The 22,914-nt window shown below is 48.0% G+C and overlaps 5 protein-coding genes across 5 annotated transcripts; 2 read left to right on the top strand and 3 right to left on the bottom strand.

Moving 5' to 3' along the window:
• Positions 1-26: 26 nt before the first annotated feature.
• Positions 27-1,824, top strand: F5147DRAFT_780365 (uncharacterized protein; the record flags this gene model as incomplete). Its single annotated transcript, XM_041442443.1, has 6 exons — positions 27-73; positions 126-254; positions 303-418; positions 473-637; positions 695-1,161; positions 1,213-1,824. 6 exons carry the CDS (start codon positions 27-29, stop codon positions 1,822-1,824), a joined length of 1,536 nt encoding a protein of 511 aa, XP_041286136.1.
• Positions 1,825-3,908: 2,084 nt separating this feature from the next.
• Positions 3,909-6,469, bottom strand: F5147DRAFT_780366 (general substrate transporter; the record flags this gene model as incomplete). Its single annotated transcript, XM_041442444.1, has 17 exons — positions 3,909-4,105; positions 4,157-4,315; positions 4,377-4,431; positions 4,494-4,781; positions 4,832-4,838; positions 4,897-5,151; positions 5,203-5,222; positions 5,290-5,380; positions 5,441-5,457; positions 5,485-5,512; positions 5,566-5,610; positions 5,660-5,718; positions 5,770-5,852; positions 5,898-5,997; positions 6,046-6,129; positions 6,183-6,225; positions 6,276-6,469. The coding sequence occupies 17 exons, from the start codon at positions 6,467-6,469 to the stop codon at positions 3,909-3,911; spliced, it is 1,725 nt and encodes a 574-aa protein (XP_041286137.1).
• A 2,849-nt stretch (positions 6,470-9,318) lies between these two features.
• On the bottom strand, positions 9,319-12,008 carry F5147DRAFT_620328 (general substrate transporter; the record flags this gene model as incomplete). The annotated part of the gene is made up of 15 exons (XM_041432605.1): positions 9,319-9,645; positions 9,704-9,862; positions 9,917-9,971; positions 10,037-10,324; positions 10,375-10,381; positions 10,449-10,697; positions 10,749-10,768; positions 10,830-10,920; positions 11,101-11,145; positions 11,193-11,251; positions 11,304-11,386; positions 11,438-11,537; positions 11,586-11,669; positions 11,725-11,767; positions 11,819-12,008. Coding segments are annotated over 15 exons (1,658 nt in total), but the record flags the coding sequence as incomplete, so codon positions are not given.
• Positions 12,009-14,614: 2,606 nt separating this feature from the next.
• Positions 14,615-16,806, bottom strand: F5147DRAFT_620330 (uncharacterized protein). The gene is made up of 4 exons (XM_041432606.1): positions 15,725-16,806; positions 15,502-15,670; positions 15,370-15,446; positions 14,615-15,318 (listed from the first exon to the last, which is right to left on the bottom strand). Exons 1-4 carry the CDS (start codon positions 16,708-16,710, stop codon positions 14,808-14,810), a joined length of 1,743 nt encoding a protein of 580 aa, XP_041286139.1. The 5' UTR covers positions 16,711-16,806; the 3' UTR covers positions 14,615-14,807.
• Positions 16,807-17,838: 1,032 nt separating this feature from the next.
• F5147DRAFT_724922 (AAA-domain-containing protein) lies at positions 17,839-22,726 on the top strand. The gene is made up of 10 exons (XM_041439083.1): positions 17,839-18,808; positions 18,867-19,026; positions 19,076-19,147; positions 19,199-19,372; positions 19,422-19,876; positions 19,929-20,061; positions 20,116-20,325; positions 20,375-20,529; positions 20,582-21,115; positions 21,166-22,726. Exons 1-10 carry the CDS (start codon positions 17,939-17,941, stop codon positions 22,606-22,608), a joined length of 4,206 nt encoding a protein of 1,401 aa, XP_041286140.1. The 5' UTR covers positions 17,839-17,938; the 3' UTR covers positions 22,609-22,726.
• The last annotated feature ends 188 nt before the right edge of the window (positions 22,727-22,914 follow it).

The following is a 22,914-nucleotide window of genomic DNA, read 5'->3' on the forward strand; positions in this document are numbered from 1 at the left end:
CACAACAGCAGGAGGTCAAGTTTGCCATGAAGAAATGGAATGAGGAGGGGGCGCCAGAAGAAACTCAGGCAATGTAAGTTTGACTTCAAATCTACAGTTATTCTAGTCTAACACTTTGGCTTGAGATACCGTGAGAACAACCTCAAGAAAACTCTGGAAGATTTTGCAGAGCAAATTCGGCGCACCATGGGTTGTCGTGTAGTAATGCTTGTTAGTCGTAAGAAAAAAGCTAGTCAGACATTGTCTGTTAGTCTGTAAGACATCAAATCAACAAGGAAATCTCAAGACTAACTAAACTATAGACACGAAACTACGCCTCAGAATGCTAAGAAAAAATTTTCTGTGAGCTCAAGTGGTATCAAGGAGTGGGCTTCGAATGGATTTGAATCCTTCGGAGAATGGTCTAAGACTGAATTTTGTACGTGTTTCATTTGATTTTAAATATCATGCTCACTAACTATTAAATTGATAGACCCTTCAGAGGATTCAGACCATGCAGCTTCAGACAGTGAGGATGGACCTGTCTTACCTGAAATCATAGTAGACAATGATGGATATGCAAAACTTCCTCTTCGTGATGGTATTGGCCTCAAGGGCCAACAGGAGTTGATTAGAAGTATCTTTCATACTTCATACAGTAAGATCTAATGTCTTCAATATATGCATGATATTTGATTGACTCAATGGTGTGTAGAAGTCTCCACAGGTGGCTCTAGACCTGTACCTTGGGGCGTGATAACTGCCAGCCCGTCCAATTATTTGGCACCTGGTTCAGTTCCCACAGGATTTGTAGTCAAAGACCCTTCTCATATGAAGACAGAGGAAGTAAATCGTCTATGGATGTATTGGGAACGACCCTCTACTGCAAATAAGAAGCTTGTTGTGTTTATCAAGGCTAAGGATGCTGATATGCGGGTCACTGGGAAGTCCAAGACAAAAGTAGTGAGCACCCTAGATGAAGAAGATCAAGACCGGCCGGCTTCCTTTGCCTCTCATTTCACAGAACGTACAACACATCCGGCCGCTCACACCCATGAGACCACCCCAGATGATGTTGCCATCAATGACCGATACACATTTTTAGAAACCCTTAGCAAGAGTGAAAACTACTTGGAGCTTGTAGATGCCACTAGGGACCTGGCAATATTAGCCAATCAGAAGGTTAGTGTCACTTGGTGCTGTTTTCAATTTTATGGCTTATATGTCCAACAGCCAATTTCAGAGCGACACCAAGATTTGCCTACCTGGGCTGACTGGTCTTGGAACGGAATTTATCTTCCTGAGGACATTCACACATCATATACGACATTGATGGCCAGCTTGAACAAGCTACAAACATGTCCAATCTCAGGACCGCCATCTGCAATGCCAGTAGTACTAGGAATTGGGCTCCTCTATAGGGAGTCTAAGCGCGTGATAGAGTATGAGGAGGATGAGGCTGATCCCAATACCCCTTTCTACCTACCTCATTCTGCTATTGATCTACAGTTCTTGGCCACTCTGGATGATGCTGTCCGGGAAGTCTTGTGCTCAGTCGTTGGTCACATTGAGAGGCTGACAAAGGAGGGACTCAGTGATGAGGATGAGAAGGTGAGGTTGGTGGTAGATGATGAAGGGGTGGTGGAGAAGGATGTTGAGTCAGAGGAGAATGTAGTTGGGGAAGAAGAACAGCAGGAGCAGGAGGTTAAAGAGGTGGTGCAGAAAGGGAGGAAGAGAGCCATTCACCATGCTTCATCAAGTAAGTCCAAGAAGCCTAGGACTGAGCCTGAGGTTCGTAGATCAGGTAGGGCAAGGCAACCCTCTAAGAGAAACCAGAAGGTATGATCTCGTATCCTTCATTGTCTTCATTGCTAGTTAATCTTGTACAGTAATTACATATGCTTGTCTAGACTTGGGCATTGGCTGGTGATAAGTTAAGACTTGAGTATAAACTGGCTTTCCTTGCTCTATGTACATATATATTGGCCAGCCTGGCTCCTACACAGGTAAATGCAGGATGGCCGGTATGCTAGTGTAATACCTGCAAACTGGCCAGCCTGGGTCCTACACAGGTAAATGCAGGACGGCCAGTATGCTAGTTTAATACCTGCAAACTAGCCAGCCTGGGTCCTACACAGGTAAATGCAGGACGGCCAGTATGCTAGTTTAATACCTGCAAACTAGCCAGCCTGGGTCCTACACAGGTAAATGCAGGACGGCCAGTATGCTAGTTTAATACCTACAAACTGGCCAGCCTGGGTCCTACATAGGTAAATGCAGGATGGCCAGTATGCTAGTTTAATATCTGCAAACTGGCCAGCCTGGTTCCTACACAGGTAAATGCAGGACGGCCGGTAGGCTAGTTTATGACTTACAAACCGGCCAGCTTGGTTCCTACACAGGTAAATGCAGGACGGCCGGTAGGCTAGTTTATGACTTACAAACCGGCCAGCTTGGTTCCTACACAGGTAAATGCAGGACAACCAGTAGGCTAGTTTATGACTTACAAACTGACCAGCCAGACCTCTACTTAGGTGGATGCAGGGTGGCCAGTATGCTAGGTTAAGACATATAAACTGGCCAGCCTTGCCTCTACCAAGGTAGCCACAGGGTGGCTGATATGATAGGTTAAGACCTACAAATAGGCTGACTTGGCCTCTAGGTACATACCAGACAAAGTGTGACTGGTTGCTACTGGGATAAGACCTACCACTGGCCAGCATGGCCTTTACATAGGCAGATATGGGGCAGCCGGTTTGCTAGATTAAGACCCACATACTGGCTGGCCTGGTTTCTGCTGAGGTAGATATGGGGTAGCCAGTATAATGGTATAAGACCTACCAACTTGACATACTAGATACAGAGTGAACTTTGTGTAGAGTCCAGGCTGGCCGGTTCGGTAGGTCTTATCCTAGTAGTATATCTTATACCAGTATACAAGCCACCCCACATCTAGGTCTTAATCAAACATATTGGCCACCCTGCATCCTACCTATGTAGAAGCAAGGCTGGCCAGTTACAAATATAGATGTGAAACAGCCAACATCCTAATACACCAGCAAGCCTTGATCTTGGTATACCTACGGCCGGCAGTTGTCTTACATCTTCTGGCTGGTCATGCTTTTACAATAAGCTAGTGTATTATACATGTGGACCATTACTAGTGTTTTATATATAGTAAACTATATGAGGCCGGCCAGCATGTATTCTACATAGACCGGCCGGGGACTGGCTGGCCATGATTCTACAGAGTTTTGGCACATCCGGGGCACTGGTTCTACATAGGAAAGTGACTGAAGTATGTGAATGATCACTAATTTATCATGCATAAAGAATTCCTTGTGGGGCAGTAAAAAAGTCTCTCTAAACCACTAAGTTGTCTATTTTATTGAAATTATCATAAATTAGAGAAAGTTTTACATACTTAGCCTAAATTTGTAGCGGAGGGTTTTCCTGATGGATGTGGCACTGCATACACTAGATTGGAGCATGCGGCGTCTGTAAGCAGCCTTGACCTCCAGATCACTAACTACATTTTCACTATTCAAGTCACAGGCCCACAGCTCAGGGCCAGGCCAAAGCTGTAACTTTTGGGCCAAGCTGGGCCAGAACATTACTAGCATTGAATCACATATGTACACCAGCACTACTGCAAATGTTTCACTCATGCACTTACAGGGTCCTTGTCCGGACATTTCCGACGCGCAAGTTTTGATTCTGTGATTCCACATAGTTTTGGAATCAGCTGTAATTGGAAGGGCTTGAATTGATGACTACGAAATACATACACAAGAAACTACATACTCGACTGAGTTGACTGGCCATCTTGGCTCAGGTCACATACTTTATGAATACACTTTTTCCAGAAGTCATACACCCGACTGTTGTCTAGTTCAACCGAAACTAACCTTGAATAGTGACTATCGACCCTAGACCGGTGTCCTTGTCTCACTCGATAACGAGAATGATGCCGAAGGTTTCGTCGCTTGATAATATTGAACGCCTGTGCTAACACCAAGAATCTCGTCTGCTTCTCGGGACCCAGCGAGCGGGATGTCTTTCCGAAGCGAAACCTTAACAGGATCTTCCCCAGTAGTGTGCGCCAGCGCAAACACAACGTCGAGGTCTTTCATAATACAATTAGCCAGGAGCTAAGCGGAAGACGCGCAAAGCTCACCTTCTAAAGACCGACCGCCGGTTTCGGGGAAGAAAAAGTAAACAACTGGAACAATAGCTGCATTCAAGGCTGCGAAAACGATGTAGGTTCTCCAGGAGATGTTGTTAAAGGACGGGCCAACGACCATCACGACGACGAAGTTGAAAGTCCAGTTTGACGCTGGGAAAAGAATAGGTAAGTTAAATTTATATCCATGTCTTGGCGTACGAGAGTGACAAACCTGTGCTTAGTGCATTTGCTTGTGCACGGGTTCTGAGCCCGGCAAGTTCAGCACACTAGAAATCAACAAAAAAATATCAGATCAAAAAAAGATTAAAATCGCCGTTGCTGTACTCACGTACAACCAGGCCATTCCGAGCCACCCAATAGCAAAAAATGTGTTAAAGCCGAATAACAGGACTACGCTCATGATCTGCGCTGGTCCATTGTTGATATATCCTAAGATAGCCAAGAGCAGCATCACAATGGATTGACCGATGGCTCCAATCAGCATGAGTTGACGCCTGCCTACATAGTCTATCGCATAATAAGCAATAAAAGAGGCAAGAAAATATTCTGTGCCATTGGCAGCAGCAGTAATCCGCGCGTTGACATCGGAGAGACCAAGACGCTGGAATAAGATGGTCTGCGTGATATCAGTATTGCCACAGTAGATCATGCGGTGGTATAACATACAGCGTAACTGTTGAGAGCGCATTTTTAGATCACGACGAGTCACAACATGGAGCTGAGATACCCACTAGGTAACGAGGTTGATGCCGGTCAGCTGCTGCATCATCTGACATACCACAGCAATGACTGTTCGTCTGAAGTTCTGGCTGCGACCACCGGTAATGAGTTCACGTAGTGAACCTTGACCAGTAGTAGATGTTTCAACAGCAACAGCCTCGCGAATGCCGTAGTAGGTGCGCTGAACTTCTGGATCAGATGGAGGTTTGTCCTCCATTGCGGATATAACGGCCATCGCTTCTGCATTTCGACCATGCTTTACCAACCTAAGATTCTGATCAGCTTCGCAAAAACCACAGAGAATGACAAGAACTCACCATCTCGGTGACTCAGGAAGCTTACGTAGCGTGCCAGATCGAATCCGTTAGTACAAGTATGCACATTTTTAGGGGGAGAGAACCCACAAATCCGATGCATGCCACCACAATAATTTCAAACACTAACTGCAGTGATATCGGAACTCTCCACTGAGCAGACGACCAATTCACGAAGAATCTGATTTGATCGTTTTTATCGGTCAGTCAAGCCTAACGTGGGTATGACACCGAAACGTACAGTGCTAAATCGATCCACTAAAGAACCACGTCAGAAAAATGAACGAATGGAAATAACGGCTCGCGTACATAGCTGTAAGACAGCAATCAATTTAACAAAATAAATAAATACAATGACGCACTCACGCGATGGCCACTCCAGCCACAATCAGAGTCCCCTCCATCATAATCCTAGAAGAGTTCTGTGAGTCATTTATCGTATTGCATATGAATGGCATACATTCGACCCCTCTTTGCGGAGGGGGAGAGCTCCGCATGATATGTTGGCACTGTCGATGTCTACAAAATTGTTTCAGCAGGACTTTGGAGCCAATAATAAGCACCACTGACTATCAGACCAGTTCCGCAGCCCGTAAAGATACGAGCAAAGATCAAGTGTGCAAAAGAAAATGCAGTCGTTTGCAGAATTGCCCCTGAGGAATTCAGCTGGTGCTCTTAACGCGATATGATTCACCTACCGATCATCATTATACTGCCTCCTAAAGCGATTGTTCTACGGCGACCGAGCTTATCTCCAACCCAAAGATTGGAAAGAGCACCGAAGAGGCAGCCTACTTCCTGCATTGTATAAGCACAGAAGATGGCGTACAGACGGTGAAAACATACATAAATGGCAATTGTGAAACTCTGAAGAGTTGCATGATTAGGGTGGCTAGCCTCCACTACGACTTCAGGGAAGGTAGCCTCAAACTTTTATAATGAGATTCATATATTCCCATGCAAGCAATAGAATACGTCGTTACCTGATTGCCCGTAATTAGTGACGACATGACACCTTGGTCATACCTGAATCGCAAAATGAGAATATTTTGATTGTGAGTTACTTCTTAACGCACCCAAGGAGGGTGAATCCAGTTCCTGCTACAAACGCCACTGCAGCCGTTAGCTTACGACCACGCAACGATGGCGCATGGATAGCGATATCCGCTGGGTCCAAGTCGAATTGTTGGTTTATCTGTTCTTGGTCAGCATCAATCTTTTCTGCGATAGATGGCCAATATTTCTCCTGATTAGTTGGAGGAAGAGACATCATAGTACTGCGTGGGTATATATTATTGTTGTTGAAGAACGAGATTTATATACTTGGGTGGCTTGCCTTCGAATCTGACAAATGGGAGCTTATCTCCACGCTGCTGATGCGCATCAAAGAACTCGTGAGTCTCCCCAGGGTGCTTTACGTTGATTACGGTGGTTTTCCGACGTTAGACATGGCTTTATATCACTTTATAACGAAAACCTTTTCTATATATGATCATATATCGGCATATATGACAATATCTGCGGCTCACCAGTCCTCCGATGCCGCGACCTCGGGACTCCTGACCATCAAGTGGGAACCAGGATGCAGCTGCGGAGATCAAAATGATTCTGCCGTTCATGATGGGAGATAAGGTCAACTATCGAATTGTACGGTTCGGATTCTGTGATGCAGAGCGGTGATGACGTCCTGAAGAATCCAAGATGTTCTATATATAAGAAGCTCCCGGTTTCAGTCGAGTATTATGGGTCGCGACACGTTCCTTGCATAAAAAATAGACCGGTGAATTGCTTGAATATAGCGCTAGAACCTGTCTGATGAAAGTGTGAAACTTAAAGATGTTACTAAGGGCGACCAGCATTAAAGTCCCGAGGCTCTCGGCGAATCAAAGACACGAGGCAGACGAGAAGTCTTTAATATTAATGTACGCGCAAGCTACAATGATGTGGTTAGAAGATGAGAAAGGTTTGATGGTGATCAACTGGATCAGCATGAGAGTAGGTACAGAAATACTGACAGCTTACAACAGATAACTTGCTAAATACTTGATTGGCACGGTTCACTGTAACTCTCACAAAATGTCGGCAGGAGAGCCCGCGGTGCCAGATGGAGACAGCAATCTCGACGCTGGACCCTGGTAGATATCAACCGGACTGTGATTCGTTGTTGAACCAGCTCAGAAGTAAAGAAGAGGTGAAGAATTTGAAAGTGATATTCAATTGCGATTGGGTGCCGGAGGACTTTGCCGGAGGACGTTCCCACCATGCGTATGGACCCTCCTCGAGACGGGTCACAGCAGACAATGTTTACTCCCTAGAATTCGGTACCAGCAATATGGAACATAATCATGTCCTCCAGTCCACCAGTAACAAAACCAAATTTAACAGTGCGCTTACCGTATGAGGATTTACGCAAAGTGATGCTATACCCATGATGATGGGGACGCTCGAACTTCGTGGACACACTGTTTTGGTGATATGTGCCTTACAAGGTGGCAGCCATCGGAGATGGTGACACGTATGTTGTTGTGGTCATCGTTGTAACTGCAGGTGGTCACAGTACGTTTAAGGTCAGTACCTAGCTGTCGTTTCTGCAGGCGTTCGGATGATCAACCTAGGATCATTTTGCATTTCTGCAGCAACTTGGCCGAGGAGTTAAAATTGAAAGCATGGGAGCAGGGCTTCTCTGGACCGGCAGATTTTCTACAATCCCTCGACTGCCTATTCCCTTTTCCATATCTGACTTAGGTGCGCTCACCTTCGTTATGCTTCGTCACCATACCGCAAGTCCTTACCCTTCAGAACGCTCTTCAACGTCCTTGATCACCTTATATGTCTGTACATGTCGAAAAAACATGGTTTTGGGCGTGCGTGAACTCTTCGCTCGGTCCCTCCGTGACGTTGGCGTCCCACGCAAAATCATGGTATGCGAAACCAAAGGACTTCACGAGATCAGCTATACCGGCGACCACTGTGTGCGTGGCAATTGGAGGATGGCAAAATAAATTTGCACCCAGAACTTTTCGGACTGAGCGTTTATCCACCCCACACGTAGCTGGCCGAACGTCGGGCAGAGAATGCAGGGACATTTAAGGTACTCGTCAACTCAGGCAATGTCATTACTATAAATTGTATGTATTGGCGCGTCTCAGTCGTTGCAGGTGCCTTCACCACACTGGCAGCATAACAAATCAACGTCTATCGTGCCGTCAAGGGACCCGAGGCTGAATAATCTGTATGCTCGCTAGAGTCGCCACGATGCTGGCATGAATGCTGAGTTTGAACTTAGGCATTAATATTTTGACGAGCAGCAGCTATAAAGCACGTGAGCACAGAACTGACGAACAACAGAACGAACAACAGACCCGCGATTGCACTATTTGTAAACTCGCACTTTCGATGGTAAGAGTCCAGTCACCAACCTGTGGATCCAACTCATGGTACTAATTGTTTAGATGAACTGTGACCTCTTGTCAACCATTCTCCTGACATTAATGGCTATCAGTCCGCTTGGCGCACGAGCCATGCCTGGCTCAGAGACCGTGAATGGCCTGTCATGCACTTGGATTAAGTGTGGACAAATGTGCCCAGGAGCTGTCGCAGACAGCACAGGTTGCACCGACTCAAAAGGTATCGTGGCGACTCAGTACTGCTGTGATTGATGGCCGCCGTAACGGGTGAGGTTGCAGTGTAGAGGCGTAGAGGCATAGAGGCATAGAGGCGTAGAGGCGTGGGGCAAGTATTGTGATACAAGGAATCCAGAAATGTCGGCGATCAGATATTTCATCAGAATTGCAACTATCAGAGATCGGGATATGAAAGAACGTACTATTCGATCCAAGCGGCGAGTGAGGATGAAATGCGCAGCAGCAGACTTGGAGCTTAACTTGAAGTGGGAGGGGTTCAACCGACCGGCCATCTCGTGGCGCTCGAACTTTGCAATTGTGTTGTACTAATTAGATATCAAGTGTCTGAAATACTGGATCCACTGGTCACGTGCCCGTAAACTTAACCCGGTGTGCATGTGCACTGTGTTTCCGAGCATACTTTCTTCAAGCTGAAGCGCTGACCACTTAGTCCAGTCTCGACAAAGATTTCCTGTATTGATGGCCACCAAACATACATAACTTGAATAAAATACAAGGACTTGTTTCTCCCCCTAGCCTAGCTCATTCAATTTGCGACCACACGATTCTGCAACTCGCATCCCAATACGATTGAATCGTAAGCAGCTTACTGTTAGGTTTCAATGCAGCAATCGCATCTACACCTGTTTTCTGACTTTTCCCGATGAAGAGGATGGCGTGGGAGGGTTTTCCGAAGGGCGTGGGCTGACTCCAAGAATCTCGTCCGCTTCTCGCGTTCCAGCAAGCGGGACATCTTTCCGAAGTGAGACCTTGACAGGATCTTCACCATTTATGTACGCCAACGCAAACACGACGTCGAGGTCTTCCAGGGTAGAATTAGCCAGGGGTCGGTCCTGGACAGAAGACAGTGTAAAACGTACCTTCTAAAGACCGACCACCGGTTTCGGGGAAGAAAAAGTAAACAACTGGAACGATGATCGCATTCAGGGCCGCAAAGACAATATAGGTTCGCCAGGAAATATTGTTGAAAGCTGGGCCAACGACCATCACCACGACGAAGTTGAAAGTCCAGTTTGACGCTTGGGGAAAGAAGGTGAGTAGATCTGTCTTCTCGGCGTAAGAGATTGACAAACCCGTGCTTAGCGCATTTGTCGGCGCTCGAGTTCTGAGCCCAGCAATCTCAGCGCACTGGAATATCAGAAATTAAAAGATCGGATCAGCGAAAAAGATCTAAGCAGCCGTTGGCAACTCACGTATAACCAAGCTAGTCCAAGCCAGCCAAAAGCAAAGAACGTGTTGAAGCCAAATATAAGGACCACGCTCACTATCTGCGCGGGGGTATTATTGATATATCCTAAGATAGCCAAGAGCAGCATCACGATGGATTGACCAATAGCTCCAAATAGCATGAGGTGACGCCGGCCCACATAATCTATAGTATAATAAGCAGCAATAGAAGCAAGAATATACTCTGCGCCGTTAGCTACAGAGGTGATCCGTGCGTTGACCTCGGAGAGACCAAGACGCTGGAATACAATAGTCTGTATGATTTCAGTATTGACGCAGCAGGCCGTGTGGCCGCATGACATACAGCATAACTGTTGACAACGATGCATTTTTAGATTACAGCAGGTTGCATCCGAGTCGGAGGAATGAGATACCCACAAGGTAACGAGATTGATGCCGGTCAGCTGCTGCATCATCATAAATACTACAGCAATGACCGTTCGTCTAAAGTTCTGGCTGGGACCCCCGGTAGTGAGTTCACGTAGTGACCCTTGACTAGATGCTTCGACAGCAACAGCCTCACGAATGCCGTAGTAAGTGCGCTGAACTTCTGGATCAGAGAGAGGTTTATCTTCCATTGCGGATATAACGGCCATCGCTTCTGCATTGCGACCACGCTTTACCAACCTGGGTTTCTCATCAGTTTCACGAAAATCATGGAAGGTGACGATAACTCACCACCTCGGTGACTCGGGTAGCTTGCGTAGTGTACCAAATCGAACAAGTTAGTACACACAGTCTGCTGAGAAGCAAACTCACGAATCCGATGCATGTCACCATAATGATTTCGAACACTAACTGCAGCGCTATCGGAACTCTCCACTGAGCAGACGACCAATTTACGAAAAATCTGATTTGATCGTTGTCATTGGCTAGATCAAGCTTAACTGCAGATAAAACTGAAACATACAGCGCCAAATCAACCAACTAAGAATGTTGTCAACAAAAATGATCTAATAAAATAACGACCCACACACATAGCTGCAAGCCAGTCGTCAATTCCAAAAATATCGATGCAAAGCATACTCACGCGATGGTCACTCCAACCACGATCAATGTCCCCTCCATCATTATCCTAGGAAAAATCTGTGTCTTTTCATTAAAGTGCTCTTAATAACGTACATTCGGCCCCTCTTTGCGGAAGGGGAGAGTTCCGCGTGATATGTGGGCACTGTCGATGTCTACAAACTTGTTTTCAGTAGGACTTTGAACATGAGTAGGTACATCACTGACTATCAGACCGTTTCCGTAGCCTGTAAAGATACGAGCAAAAATTAAGTGTGCAAAAGAAAACGCAGTAGTTTGCAGAATTGCCCCTGTAGGGAATTCAGCTGATGCTCTGAACGGGTCACAGACAGCCCGGTTACCAACTATCATTATACTGCCTCCTACAACAATCGTCCTTCGACGACCGAGCTTATCTCCCACCCAAAGATTGGACAGGGCACCAAAGAGACAGCCCACTTCCTGCACGTTATGAGCACCAAAGATGAAGTAAAAAGGATGACAACATACGTAAATGGCAATTATGAAGCTCTGAAGAGTGGCGTGATCGGGGTGACTGGGCTCTACTACAACTTCAGGGAATGAACCCTCAAACTGGTACAATGAGATATGGTCATTTCCATGCGAGGCTTGATAGAACACATGTTACCTGATTACCCGTAAGCAGTGACGACATGATACCTTGATCATATCTGAATCGCAAAATAACGAGAATGTTCGATTATAGTTACTTCCCAACGCACCCAAAGAGTGTGAACCCAGTTCCTGCTACAAACGCCACTGCAGCCGTTAGCTTATGACCACGCAGTGACGGAGTATGAGCAGCGATATCTGCCGGATCCAATCCAAATTGTTGTTTGAACTGCTCATGATCAGTGTTTTCTGCGACAGACGATTGATGTTTCTGCTCGTCAGATGAAGGGAGAGACATAGTGCTGCGTGTGTATTGACTTGTTTTGCAGAAGACGATAATTAAATACCTCGGCTTCCAAGTTTAATCCTGATATGGATGGTCGTGAGGGTATGTCTACTGACGACCTTAGGATGACCTCCTGGAATCGGAACGCAGTCCGTAATATAAATCTTGTCTGCTGTCCACAATGGGATATAAGGTCCATGATCACATTGTACAGGTCGAGTTCTATCACGCAGATCGGTGACAACGTCCTGAGGAATGGGAGTATTTTCTATAAGAAGCTCCCGGCCACGTCATTTTTGCAATATCGTGGCTCGTGACACGTTTGTGGGACAAAAATAGATTGGCGAAATGGACTTGAATGCAACACTACTGAGAATTTGTTCGACGAAACATCATGAAGGTGTGAAAGCGGGGAATGATATTGGCGATCAACGACAGGCTCACGAGGTCTTCGGCAATTCGAAGATACGATGTAGAAGAGAGTTTTGAATTACACGCAGGCTATTCAATAGCAATGGTGTGATTAAATGTAATGAGGCTTCAAGACGGCGATCAGCTAGATATCGGTAGGTATGACAGAGAAGTACTAGGAGGGCTTACAGTAGATCGGCCTTGCTTGGACCTGATCGTAGGGACCAAGCTCGAATTACCCGACGAATCCTGGGAGGAGAACGTGCGTCCACATACCGAGAAGCAATCTCTACGCTTGTAAGCGAACAAGGCTGCCAAGTTTTGGTAGCTACGCAAAGTGCCGTCGGCCCTTGCCGGAGGATCGGCGGCACCGTCCGACAGTCTACTAATGATCATCCCGAGTTGATCCCGAGATCATTCATCGGCGAATCATATGAACGAACCCCCGCAACGTTAATATTTTCAACCTTTTCATGTCCTTTCGCCTGCCATCGGATACATCTTTTATTTTCCAAGACATCTCCAATAAGCACACGAGGACCTGCGGCCACAAAGTTACCACAGGTTCAAGTTGTCATAGATGATGAGCAAAGGGTGTACTAGGATGGGGCCGACGCTTCATCGGCATACCCGACTACCCGTCGACCGAGAAACCCATCTTGGTTGATCACTTGTTCAGTAGTCAACGCTCAGCGCCGCCACAACCGTCAATACCATTACTCTTGCCTGAAAGGTCGTTATTTCCAAATTCCAAATTCTACATTTACGCCCATGGCAAGAGATATCGACTAACGTTCTAAGGCCAGCGGCGCTAGTAACACTAGTTCCACGGACATGATTCAAATCGAGTCACCCGTTTTTCGAAAAGAATCCCCTTTATTATACTTTTGGGGTCATCAGCCATGCTTCTTCCGCCAGTGGGCGAGCTCGATTGTCCGTGATTCTTAGAATTTTAGAATGCGTCGGCAATTATGCTCCCATCGCTGACCTATTTCGGACCTGCGGGTGATCAGACATCACAATAGCCCATTCCGACAACTCATCTCGCCAAACTATTACGGGTGCAGGCGTACAAGGTGGGGTTTATTCTCAAACGATTAGACATAACGGCACGTTCATATATAATAGGACTCTCGGTTATCTATTAATCGAAGTAAGTCGATCGTGGAAGTGAGATGGATCGCTGACATACTCCCTTCCAAGGTCCAAATTTGAATAAAGTTGAGTTCTGTCCTCCCACCGGGGTTAAGATCAGTTTACCTGTTCTCTTCGTGTTATTGGTATGTTGCATTGTGGCGTTTCCCTATCCACTTTGTTCTGTAGCTTGGCAGCCTCGTGTTTGTAGGTATCCTTGGACACCGCAGTCCGATCTCAAGATCCCCACATTGTCAAAACAAAGCTTATCCTTGACCACAGCTGTGTATCTTCCATATAAAATCCCTTTCGTCTGTCAGTTTTCTTCAGCCTCCATCCCCGACAATCATGTCATACTTTATTCCCGCTGCAAACTCCAATCTTACCAACAAACGCGGACAATCTCAGGCCACTTCGCATTACACGTCTTCCTCGGTTCCCTCGTCCAGTGGCGGGGGCACGCAGCCGCCACCACCGACGAGATATATCCCTCCCCCTGCCGGTGCCATGCAATCATCTGGCCAAACAGTGCTTAATTGCCCGCACTGTAATGAAACTCTCCCACCCGGCCTTGATCTCGCCACTCATCTTGTTGGATGTGGCGTAGCGGAGCTTCTCACCAAGGCCTATACGCCCTTTGATTATCCCTTCCGGCCGAAACACACGGGAGGTCAGCCCCCCAATTTCCAACCTTCTCCGCCGAATTATAACGGCAGATCAGGTTCGCGCAGATGATTGTAGCGTGAGTAGTATCTTTTGTCCGCGCATTGACGCTCATCCTGTGGTTCGCTTCAGAAGCTGTCCGACTGTGTCACCGCTTTGTACTTTAAACCATCACGAGTGCCCTGCTTTTTTTTTTCCACACTAGACGCCGCATGAAACGCATACATGTTGGCTGATCTTTATCAGACAAATTTTTGGCACTGCCTCGCTATTGCATACGCTTTCCCATACACCTTATTGTCTCTGATACTGCTTTGGTTTTGATTGATTGTTTTGCCGTTTGTAGCTTACCTGACTTGATATCGGATTTGGTGTATCACTTCTTTCTGGTGTAACTTGTTTCCGACGTGCCTGACTACACAATCCAATAATAATTTGAATGATCTTCCTTTACAATTTACCTACTTACACGTAAGGCACAAAAGAATGTGAACGAGTAGGTCAATAGTAATACAACGTCTACACCGCATAACTTCCCGTGGAAGGATCATGATAAAAGAGCGGAGGTATCATTATGAGAGTCCAAAACAAGCACACAATGTCATTTAGCTATTGGCAGCCACCATCACCACAATCTTGTCCTTCTCCTTCTCCCGTGACAATTCGTTGGAGCTACGGGGACTAGAATTCAGCACGCCATCAAGGTTTGTAAGACCGAGACCCGTGACAGCTGACAGCACGCCACCTTCAGACGGGCGCTCTCCGTCGGGACGCCCACGCCCCTCTCCCGCGAAGCGCGCTCTGCCTCTTGACAGATGTCCTGCCCGTCTCCCTCGGTCCTCCCGCTCACGGTCAGCAGAAGACCGGTGTGCTTGCGTCGATGCATCCGTGCCCAGTAACCGCATTTCACCTTCTACATCCCGCGTGCGTCCATAGTTATGCAGTGTGTTGACGATCAACACAAAGTCGATCAGCCCGACTATGAATAGTGCCGTGATGGCGATGCGCGGGCCCAATACGGCGGTTGGGGAGAGCGGTGCGGGGCTGGTAGTATCTGTTGAAGAATCAGAGCGCCACACAAAGGAGAGAATGGCGGCTATGAAGAAGCACATAGACCTATCAGGCACAGGTGAGTGTGAGAGCGTGATGGGAACGGGAAGGACAAACCAGGCAAGCCATACAGCAGGCATTGCTAATAGTACCCACACATTCCACCAAATGAATGTTGTTGTTTTACGTGCTTCCTGTGGGGTTGCTGTGAGCGTGCGTGAATGGACGGCAGTGCTATGCGCCACGTACCTCAGCCCAACGGGTGGCTTTGTACATACTTCTCATGGTGCCAAAGCGGACAATGTAGATACAGCCGAAAAACAAGCTCATCAATGCAGATGTCAGCGAAAGTAACGCTGCTGTGCGGATCACAGGATCCTGAGCCATCACAGTATTCTGAAACATTGATAATATGGCACTGTGGGAGGAGCATTTAACAATTTCCAAACGTGAAACAACAGTAGTAACTTACGAAAGCAATAAAGCGGAGACCAGGTTTAGGGTCTTCCACTCTCGGAGTAGGGAGTCAATGAACGCCTCCCAGGAATGCTTGAATCTGATGAGAGCTGGGGAGACGTTTGCGATGGTCCATTCATCTGCTAAAGGAAGAGCAGGTTGTGGGTGGTAGTGAGCCCCTGGCGGTATGGGGCTGGAGGTGGGGTTCGGCACTTGGGAGGCACAGGCTTCAATCAATCGTTCAATATCTGGGCGACTGAGCTCTGCATCTTGATAAATACGAGCGATGCGTGAAAAATAAAGAGAGGGAAGGCGAAGCAGTAAGTGCAGGTACATTTGTCGGGGGAGAGTATCCATCAAAAAATCACGAGAGGAACGAAGGAATTTCCGCGAAGCCTTCAAGGGGATACATGTTACTGGACGGGGTAGACATTGCTTGAGCGCGTCCTCGCAGTTGGGATCAAAGCTTTCATCATTGTTGCGATCAGGGCTACCGATAGAAAATCTGCGCAACGGGTTTCGCCTTTGGAAGGGGTTCTGAGGGACGAATGGCTCTTCGCGTGTTTCCCTACGACGAAAGGCAGGCCATGCGAATATACGCATGGGAGATGCAGCTCGAGAGTGTGAGGCGGAGGGAGATTCGTAGCTACCCTTCCTGGGTGTTTGAGCCTCTGCGCGCATGGCTGGGGATGGTCGAGGGGGGTCGCTTGGGCGGCGAAACCGAGATAGTGCTGACTCAATAAGCGGTGACCTTGGCGGAGCGCCGCCGTCGCGAAGTAAGGGGTGGTGCACGGTATTCCCTGGACGAGACATATTGCTGGGAGGAGGTGGTATGCGAGAAGGGCCGCTCTCGAAAGAGACGCGTTGAAATGGACTACCCTTGCTGGTGGCACCTTCTGAGGCGGTTGCCCTGGACATGTTAGGGGTGGAAGTATTAGGATGACGCGTGAAACCGTCCAAGGAAGGAGCCGATTGTGAAGTTTGAATGGCCTGACGTTCCATACTGCTTAAGACACGAGGACGCGACAAAGGAGTGCCGGGGAGTGCGGATAGCTTGTCTGAGCTAGTAAGCTCTGAATCACTACTAGATCTTGCAACTAGAATTTTAAATAAATTAGAGGCCTCTGGATCAGTTGAAAGGACAAAGGCGCACCATGAGATGGGAATGACTCGGCTCGGGTATTAGATGACAGCGCGTGCCGAGTGGTTGCTCGCTCAGATAACGAAGCTTGATCGATCTGATCTTCAAGGTGTGCAAAGGTGTGATTCATTAAGTTAAAAAAACGGAAGTCGTACAGGTCGTGAATACGTGACAGAGAGAGAGATATGGGAGAAATTAACTAGAAGGCACTTCTGCGGACCAGCGCTTTAAATATCATGGGTTAGCTTGCTGCCGTAAACTCGCCTCGAAGGGCCTGCTTGACAATGACAGTGGAAACGAATACGTGCTCCTTTTTTGGGTTGCTTTGATCAGCATGAAGGTAAGTCCGGTCACAGGTGTGACAAGGTCACGGGATGCGTTTACGTCATGAGCCTTCAGCAAGTTTGAAGTGGATGTAGCAACATTAACGACGACGAAATCTGAGCACTTCTTCACTTGGAACTTCCACCACGTCTTCTCAACCACTTCAACTAAAAGTCCTCATCTACCCTTATTTTTTCCTTTTTTTCTGCTCAAATTTCGTGGATTTCTGCGTGGATTTCTGAGACTACCAAGATAGAATAGAATCTATGGTTTTCAAGTGGAGAAACTTGGTCGTTTGGAGAGGATTGGCTAGTTGAAGGGGAGGGGGAAATGGGAGGACACCAACTTCGGAGCAACATGGTCACCACGCGCCATCAAATACAAACAAAGCCAAACAATCAATAGCAGGCAATAGCCACCTGCAAACAAAGGTGGTGTCAGTGCTTCTGCCAACGTCCTTGCTTGTTTCATCCATTTTTCATCTAAAAATCATTCAAGAAATAATCAGCGAGTCATCTTAGACGTAAAGTCCCTCTTGCGCTCTCCTATTGCGCTCTTTTTCGCGATTTTGCGCTGTGACTTTGGTCTATGCAAGATCCCGATTCACCGCTTCCTCAGCAGGACTTTCATTCAGCAGAATCATCTGAACCGCTCCCCTTGCCATCGTCCAACGAAGAGCAACCGCCATTGAAAATCAAACTTAAGATCCCTCCAACTATTAAGTTACCACCACCACCGCCGCCGCCGCCGCCGCCGCCAACCCAAATGACTCAAGGTATCGATGGTCCCCGTCGTTCAACCAGAAACCGCACATTTTCCCAATCCAGTTCAGAGTACTTCGAAAGTGAAAAGTCTGTGATGGATGAGGACGACCACCCACCAGTATCTGCGGAATCACCAGAGTCTCCTCCCCCTGCTACCTTCGTCAAGTCCCAGAGAGGTCGCACAGTCAAGCTAGCCCAGTATCGCGAGTCGAGCGATGACGAGCTCAACAAGATATTTCGAGATGATGAAGATGTCGAACTCGTCAATTCTCATATTGACGCGATGGACGGTGATGATGAAGATGATGATCAGCCACGTCGAAAAACGCGCTCTTCCAGTAAACGTAGTTCCATCAATGATGACACGACAAGCAGCCGTCGTGTCCTTCGCAATAGGAACAAGAATCCCCCTCCTCCTCCTACAACTTCTAGTGGACGCGTCACTCGTCAACCCAAGCGCTATGAGCCTAGTAACAACCCTGCCAAGAGATTAACGCGTGCTCAAAGTAAAGCTGCTGCTGAAATGGATGATGGCTATATCGACGAGCCATCGGACGGCTCAGCTGATGCAGATGGCTCCCTTGATGACGCACCACGCACATCCTCAGATAACGACCTCGATGCCGAAGGCGAGGTGGATTTGGATGGCGAGGTCGACCATGGAGATATGCAGGACAATGGCCGACCGTATTCACTACGACAGCGTGTCCCAATCAATTATGCTATCCCACCAGCGCTGGAGGAGATGAAACAAGCCAAACCGCGTCCGGCTGGCGGGCGAGGTGGCGGCAATCGAAGGCGTGGACCAGGGTGGAGTGCTTCTGGTGCTGAACTGAGCAGATGGATGGGCATGGCCCCAGCCGATGACTCGGTGCGTCATCATACCTGTTTGTCACATGTAGCAGTCAGCTGACGCACGTTCATGCCAGGATTCCGACTTCCCAACTCGAACACCCCGTAAACCTTTTGGAGGTGCCGGTGTTTTTGGTGCCGGAGGCCCTGTTTCGGCAGGTGGTGCTGGTTTACTACCAGGCGACCTTGCTGCCGCGGCTGGCACCCCTTCAAACTTGGGTAAAATTGGCGATGCAGGTGATTGCCGTAGTAGCTTGAAAATCATCTCCAGCTTATCTGTTCGCAGCATTGGCTGATGCAGACCCATTGGGAGTCAACACCAATGTCACTTTCGATGAAGTTGGTGGCTTGGATGATCGTGCGTGTTCTTCCATTCCGTTGCCATACTTTCTTGACCTCCTGTCTACAGACATACATTCTCTGAAGGAAATGACACTCCTTCCACTATTGTACCCAGAAGTCTTCCAGCGATTCAATCTGACGCCTCCTCGTGGAGTGCTATTCCACGGTCCTCCTGGTACGGGAAAAACCCTCCTCGCCCGTGCTCTGGCCGCGAGCTGTCGCGCTAATGGCAAGGGAGTTTGTAAGTTACACTCTTTTTCGTCCGGATATCACTTCTCATGATCTGCTAGCCTTCTTCATGCGCAAGGGTGCCGACTGCCTGTCAAAATGGGTTGGTGAGGCTGAACGCCAACTTCGACTTCTGTTCGAGGAAGCACGCAATTGCCAACCGAGTATCATTTTCTTTGATGAAATTGATGGATTAGCACCCGTCCGGTCATCGAAGCAGGACCAGATCCACGCTTCGATTGTTTCAACGCTTCTAGCGCTGATGGACGGTATGGACGGACGTGGCCAGGTGATTGTCATAGGCGCCACCAACCGTCCAGATGCCATCGACCCTGCTTTACGAAGACCTGGTCGATTTGACAGAGAATTTTATTTTCCTCTTCCATCTCTCGAGGCTCGTGAACGTATATTGACGATCATGACAAAGGACTGGGAGGGCTGGAAAGATGGAGAAGGTACTGAGAATATCAAGGGACTTGCAAAGTTCACCAAGGGCTATGGTGGTGCTGATCTTCGAGTATGCGATTTTACAGCCACACGCGCTGGCCATATACTCACTTATACTACAGGCCTTGTGCACCGAGGCGGCCTTGAACGCTATTCAGCGACGATATCCTCAGATATACCAGTCTAGTGACCGGCTACTCCTTAAGCCAGAGACCATCGGCGTGACATTCAGAGACTTTATGATCTCCATTAAAAGTACGTTTGTTTTTATGTAATACAGATAGTGTTAATCTGACATCTCATTTCTAGAGCTCGTCCCGTCATCTGCACGCTCGTCGTCCTCATCTGCTTCACCTCTTCCGACCCAGCTTGCACCTTTGCTTTCGGACACCTTAGAAAAGGTGAAAGATGCTATTAACAGGGTTCTTCCTGTTAGCAAGAAGCGTACTGCTTTGGAAGAAGCTATGTGGGAAGAGGATAGTGAGACAAATGCCCTTGACAGGGAACTGTTCATCCAATGTGAGTGCTGGCTGCTGGCTGGTCGATGGAGTTGTTGATTGTTCCATAGCTATGGAGACATTAAGGGTCTATCGACCACGACTGGTGCTCCATGGGCCTGCTGGTATGGGACAAGGTTATTTAGGAGCTGCGGCTCTACATCACTTGGAGGGATATCATGTTCAGACTCTCGATCTGGGAACACTTATGGGAGACTCAACACGAGTAAGCCTGCCTCATCCTCCTGATGAATCTGTGCTCTTGATGGTTTTATCAGACTGTAGAAGCTGCCGTGGTCCAACTATTCGTCGAGGCTAAAAGACATCAGCCCTCGGTTATTTACCTTCCTTCCCTCGATGGGTGGTCAGCAGCGGTTTCCGAGACTGCACGATCCACTGTCAGATCCATGCTTGATTCGCTTGCGCCTACGGATCCCGTCCTCGTACTTGCTATTGTAGATGGTCCATTTTCCTCATTACCCCGTGACGTCCGTTTATGGTTCGGTATGATCCGCGAGAATCGCCTCACACTACCAAGTCCCACTGAAGCTCAGCGGGACGCCTTCTTTTCGAGTATTATCGCTGACATCCGTCGACCGCCGAATCAGTTCGCAGATGGTATCAAACGCCGAAAACGAATTCTTGAGGAACTACCGATTGCGCCTCCGCTTGAGCCCCGTCAACCGACGGCTGCTGAACTTGCTGTTCAGGAAGAGAATGATCAACGTGTCATCACATTACTGAAGTATCGTCTCGGCCCTATACTAACAGAGCTGAAACGCAAGTTCAAACGATTTACCAAGAAGGCTAGGGTGAGTGTGATTATTGCGACTGCTGCGCACTCACCGATATTCTGTTATAGGAGGAGTATGACTTCGATCCAATTCCTGCGGTTAATGAAGTGGAAATTACTGCCATCACTACTGTCACCATACAAGCCGAAAACGACGTCATCGACGTCTGTGAGCAAGTCACCCAGGAGCAGCCAAATGGCATCGTTAATGGCGTCCCCCCTGATCCTCAGCCAACCGAACATCCAGAACCTCCACAACCACAAGAACCACGGCTATTTGACATGGACCTCGAGAGGATGCACATTGACCTGTACAAGGGCAAGTACCTCACTCCACAGGATTTCCTGGAGGACATCAACAAGATCGTTTTCAACGCCGCGGCACGCTCACATCAGGATCCTACTGGTGACAGGCTGTATAGGGCACAAGCTATGCTGACTGCTGCCGAAGTGAACATCCAAGATTTCGATGCTCAGTTTAAGCACGAGTGTCAACGGATGGCTGAGCGGGAGCGGAAGAGAAGGGAGGAGCACAAGAAAGCGAAAGAGAAGAGCAGGGTCGGAGAGGACACTCAGAACGGCGCAACAGCGCCTCGCAGGAGTGCTCGCCAAAATGGCCAGCAGCTGGATATCACTATCACGGATCCGTCACAATTGGAAAGGCGACTGAAAAGGGCACGTTCTGCTGAGCGTCACAGTGGTTCCCCTGTATCAGGTGACGATAAAGCAGAAGCACCTAGCACTCCTCGGAACTCGAAACGTCAGCGGACGATAACGAGCGATGATGACCACGACCCGATGGACATAATTGGTGCATCTCGCGCTCAGAATAGATCTTCAGCTGTGCGTTTTGCAAATGACGTTCAGCCGCCTCCTGAAAACGACGTGTTGCCCGTTTTTGATGCACCTGTTGCTATCAACGGTTTGTCAAATTCAAGTGCGATGGCTGTCGACTCTCCTTCCCCGCGGAAACCGGCTGGCTTTGACCCTATGCTTTTAAATCCTATGTCTCCTGACGGCGGGTTCCCAGCAACCTCGATGTCACACCTCCTCAATGGTGCAGGACCGTCGACAATGCCCGCGCAAGATGGATGTACCCCTCCTCTTCCTTCGTTGTCCCCAGCAATCGGAGCCGTTCTTCTAAATCCATTGATGCCACCTCCCCGCACGCCCTCTCCACTAGCCACTCGGACATTAACCCCCGCTGCTGATGTTATACAAGAGCAACCCATGGTGGTTGTACCCCCAGTCGAAATAGAAAGAACCCTAACTCCTTTGCCAGACTTCCACGTCGATGAAGATCTACTTTCGACTCTTCAGCATGATTTATGCTCCAGAACCGCGCAGCTATCCGTTGAGCTTCTCGAACAGCTTCGTGCAGCAGTGCTCGGGAGCATCTGGAGACACCGTACTGACTGGGATCGTGATGAGCTCATAAGAGAGATTCAAGACACACTGAAGGAGTTTTTGGATGACTTTACTGCTGGGGGTGATGGTCCTGACTCGCCTTGAGGTTGGCGGTGTGTTGAGATGTGGTAGATTATTGTTTTTATTTCGCAGCTCTATGTATCTTATCATTGTTACTACTTGTAGCGTTTGCAATATTGACATCGCCTCTCGCGTGAAATCGAGATAGTATTCTGATCCGTCTTGAGTAGAGCTTGACTTTGACCTACAAAAATTGCGGTCTGGCCTAACTTGTCACCTATCGACCAAAGTCTTTGATTTTGTGCATGTAGCTTGCCTCTGGGCGAGTTGAACTTCCTTCCCCTATTTATTTGGATATGCATGTTACCAGCAGTCGTTCTAAGAAATTCG

The sequence above is a fragment of the Suillus discolor genome (assembly GCF_016758755.1).
Source record: "Suillus discolor strain FC423 chromosome Unknown F5147scaffold_105, whole genome shotgun sequence".
NCBI lineage: Eukaryota > Fungi > Basidiomycota > Agaricomycetes > Boletales > Suillaceae > Suillus > Suillus discolor.

Bases quoted from the DNA above. Each gene is read 5' to 3' on its own strand.
- F5147DRAFT_620330 (XM_041432606.1), bottom strand. From the start codon at position 16,710: ATGGAACGTCAGGCCATTCAAACTTCACAATCGGCTCCTTCCTTGGAC. The intron at 15,671-15,724 runs GTAAGTTACTAC...CTCCTCCCACAG, and splicing joins GTCTCCGCTTTATTGCTTTC to TGCCATATTATCAATGTTTC. The intron at 15,447-15,501 runs GTACGTGGCGCA...GCAACCCCACAG, and splicing joins AAGCCACCCGTTGGGCTGAG to GAAGCACGTAAAACAACAAC.
- F5147DRAFT_724922 (XM_041439083.1), top strand. From the start codon at position 17,939: ATGACTCAAGGTATCGATGGTCCCCGTCGTTCAACCAGAAACCGCACA. The intron at 20,326-20,374 runs GTGAGTGCTGGC...ATTGTTCCATAG, and splicing joins CAGGGAACTGTTCATCCAAT to CTATGGAGACATTAAGGGTC. The intron at 21,116-21,165 runs GTGAGTGTGATT...ATTCTGTTATAG, and splicing joins GATTTACCAAGAAGGCTAGG to GAGGAGTATGACTTCGATCC.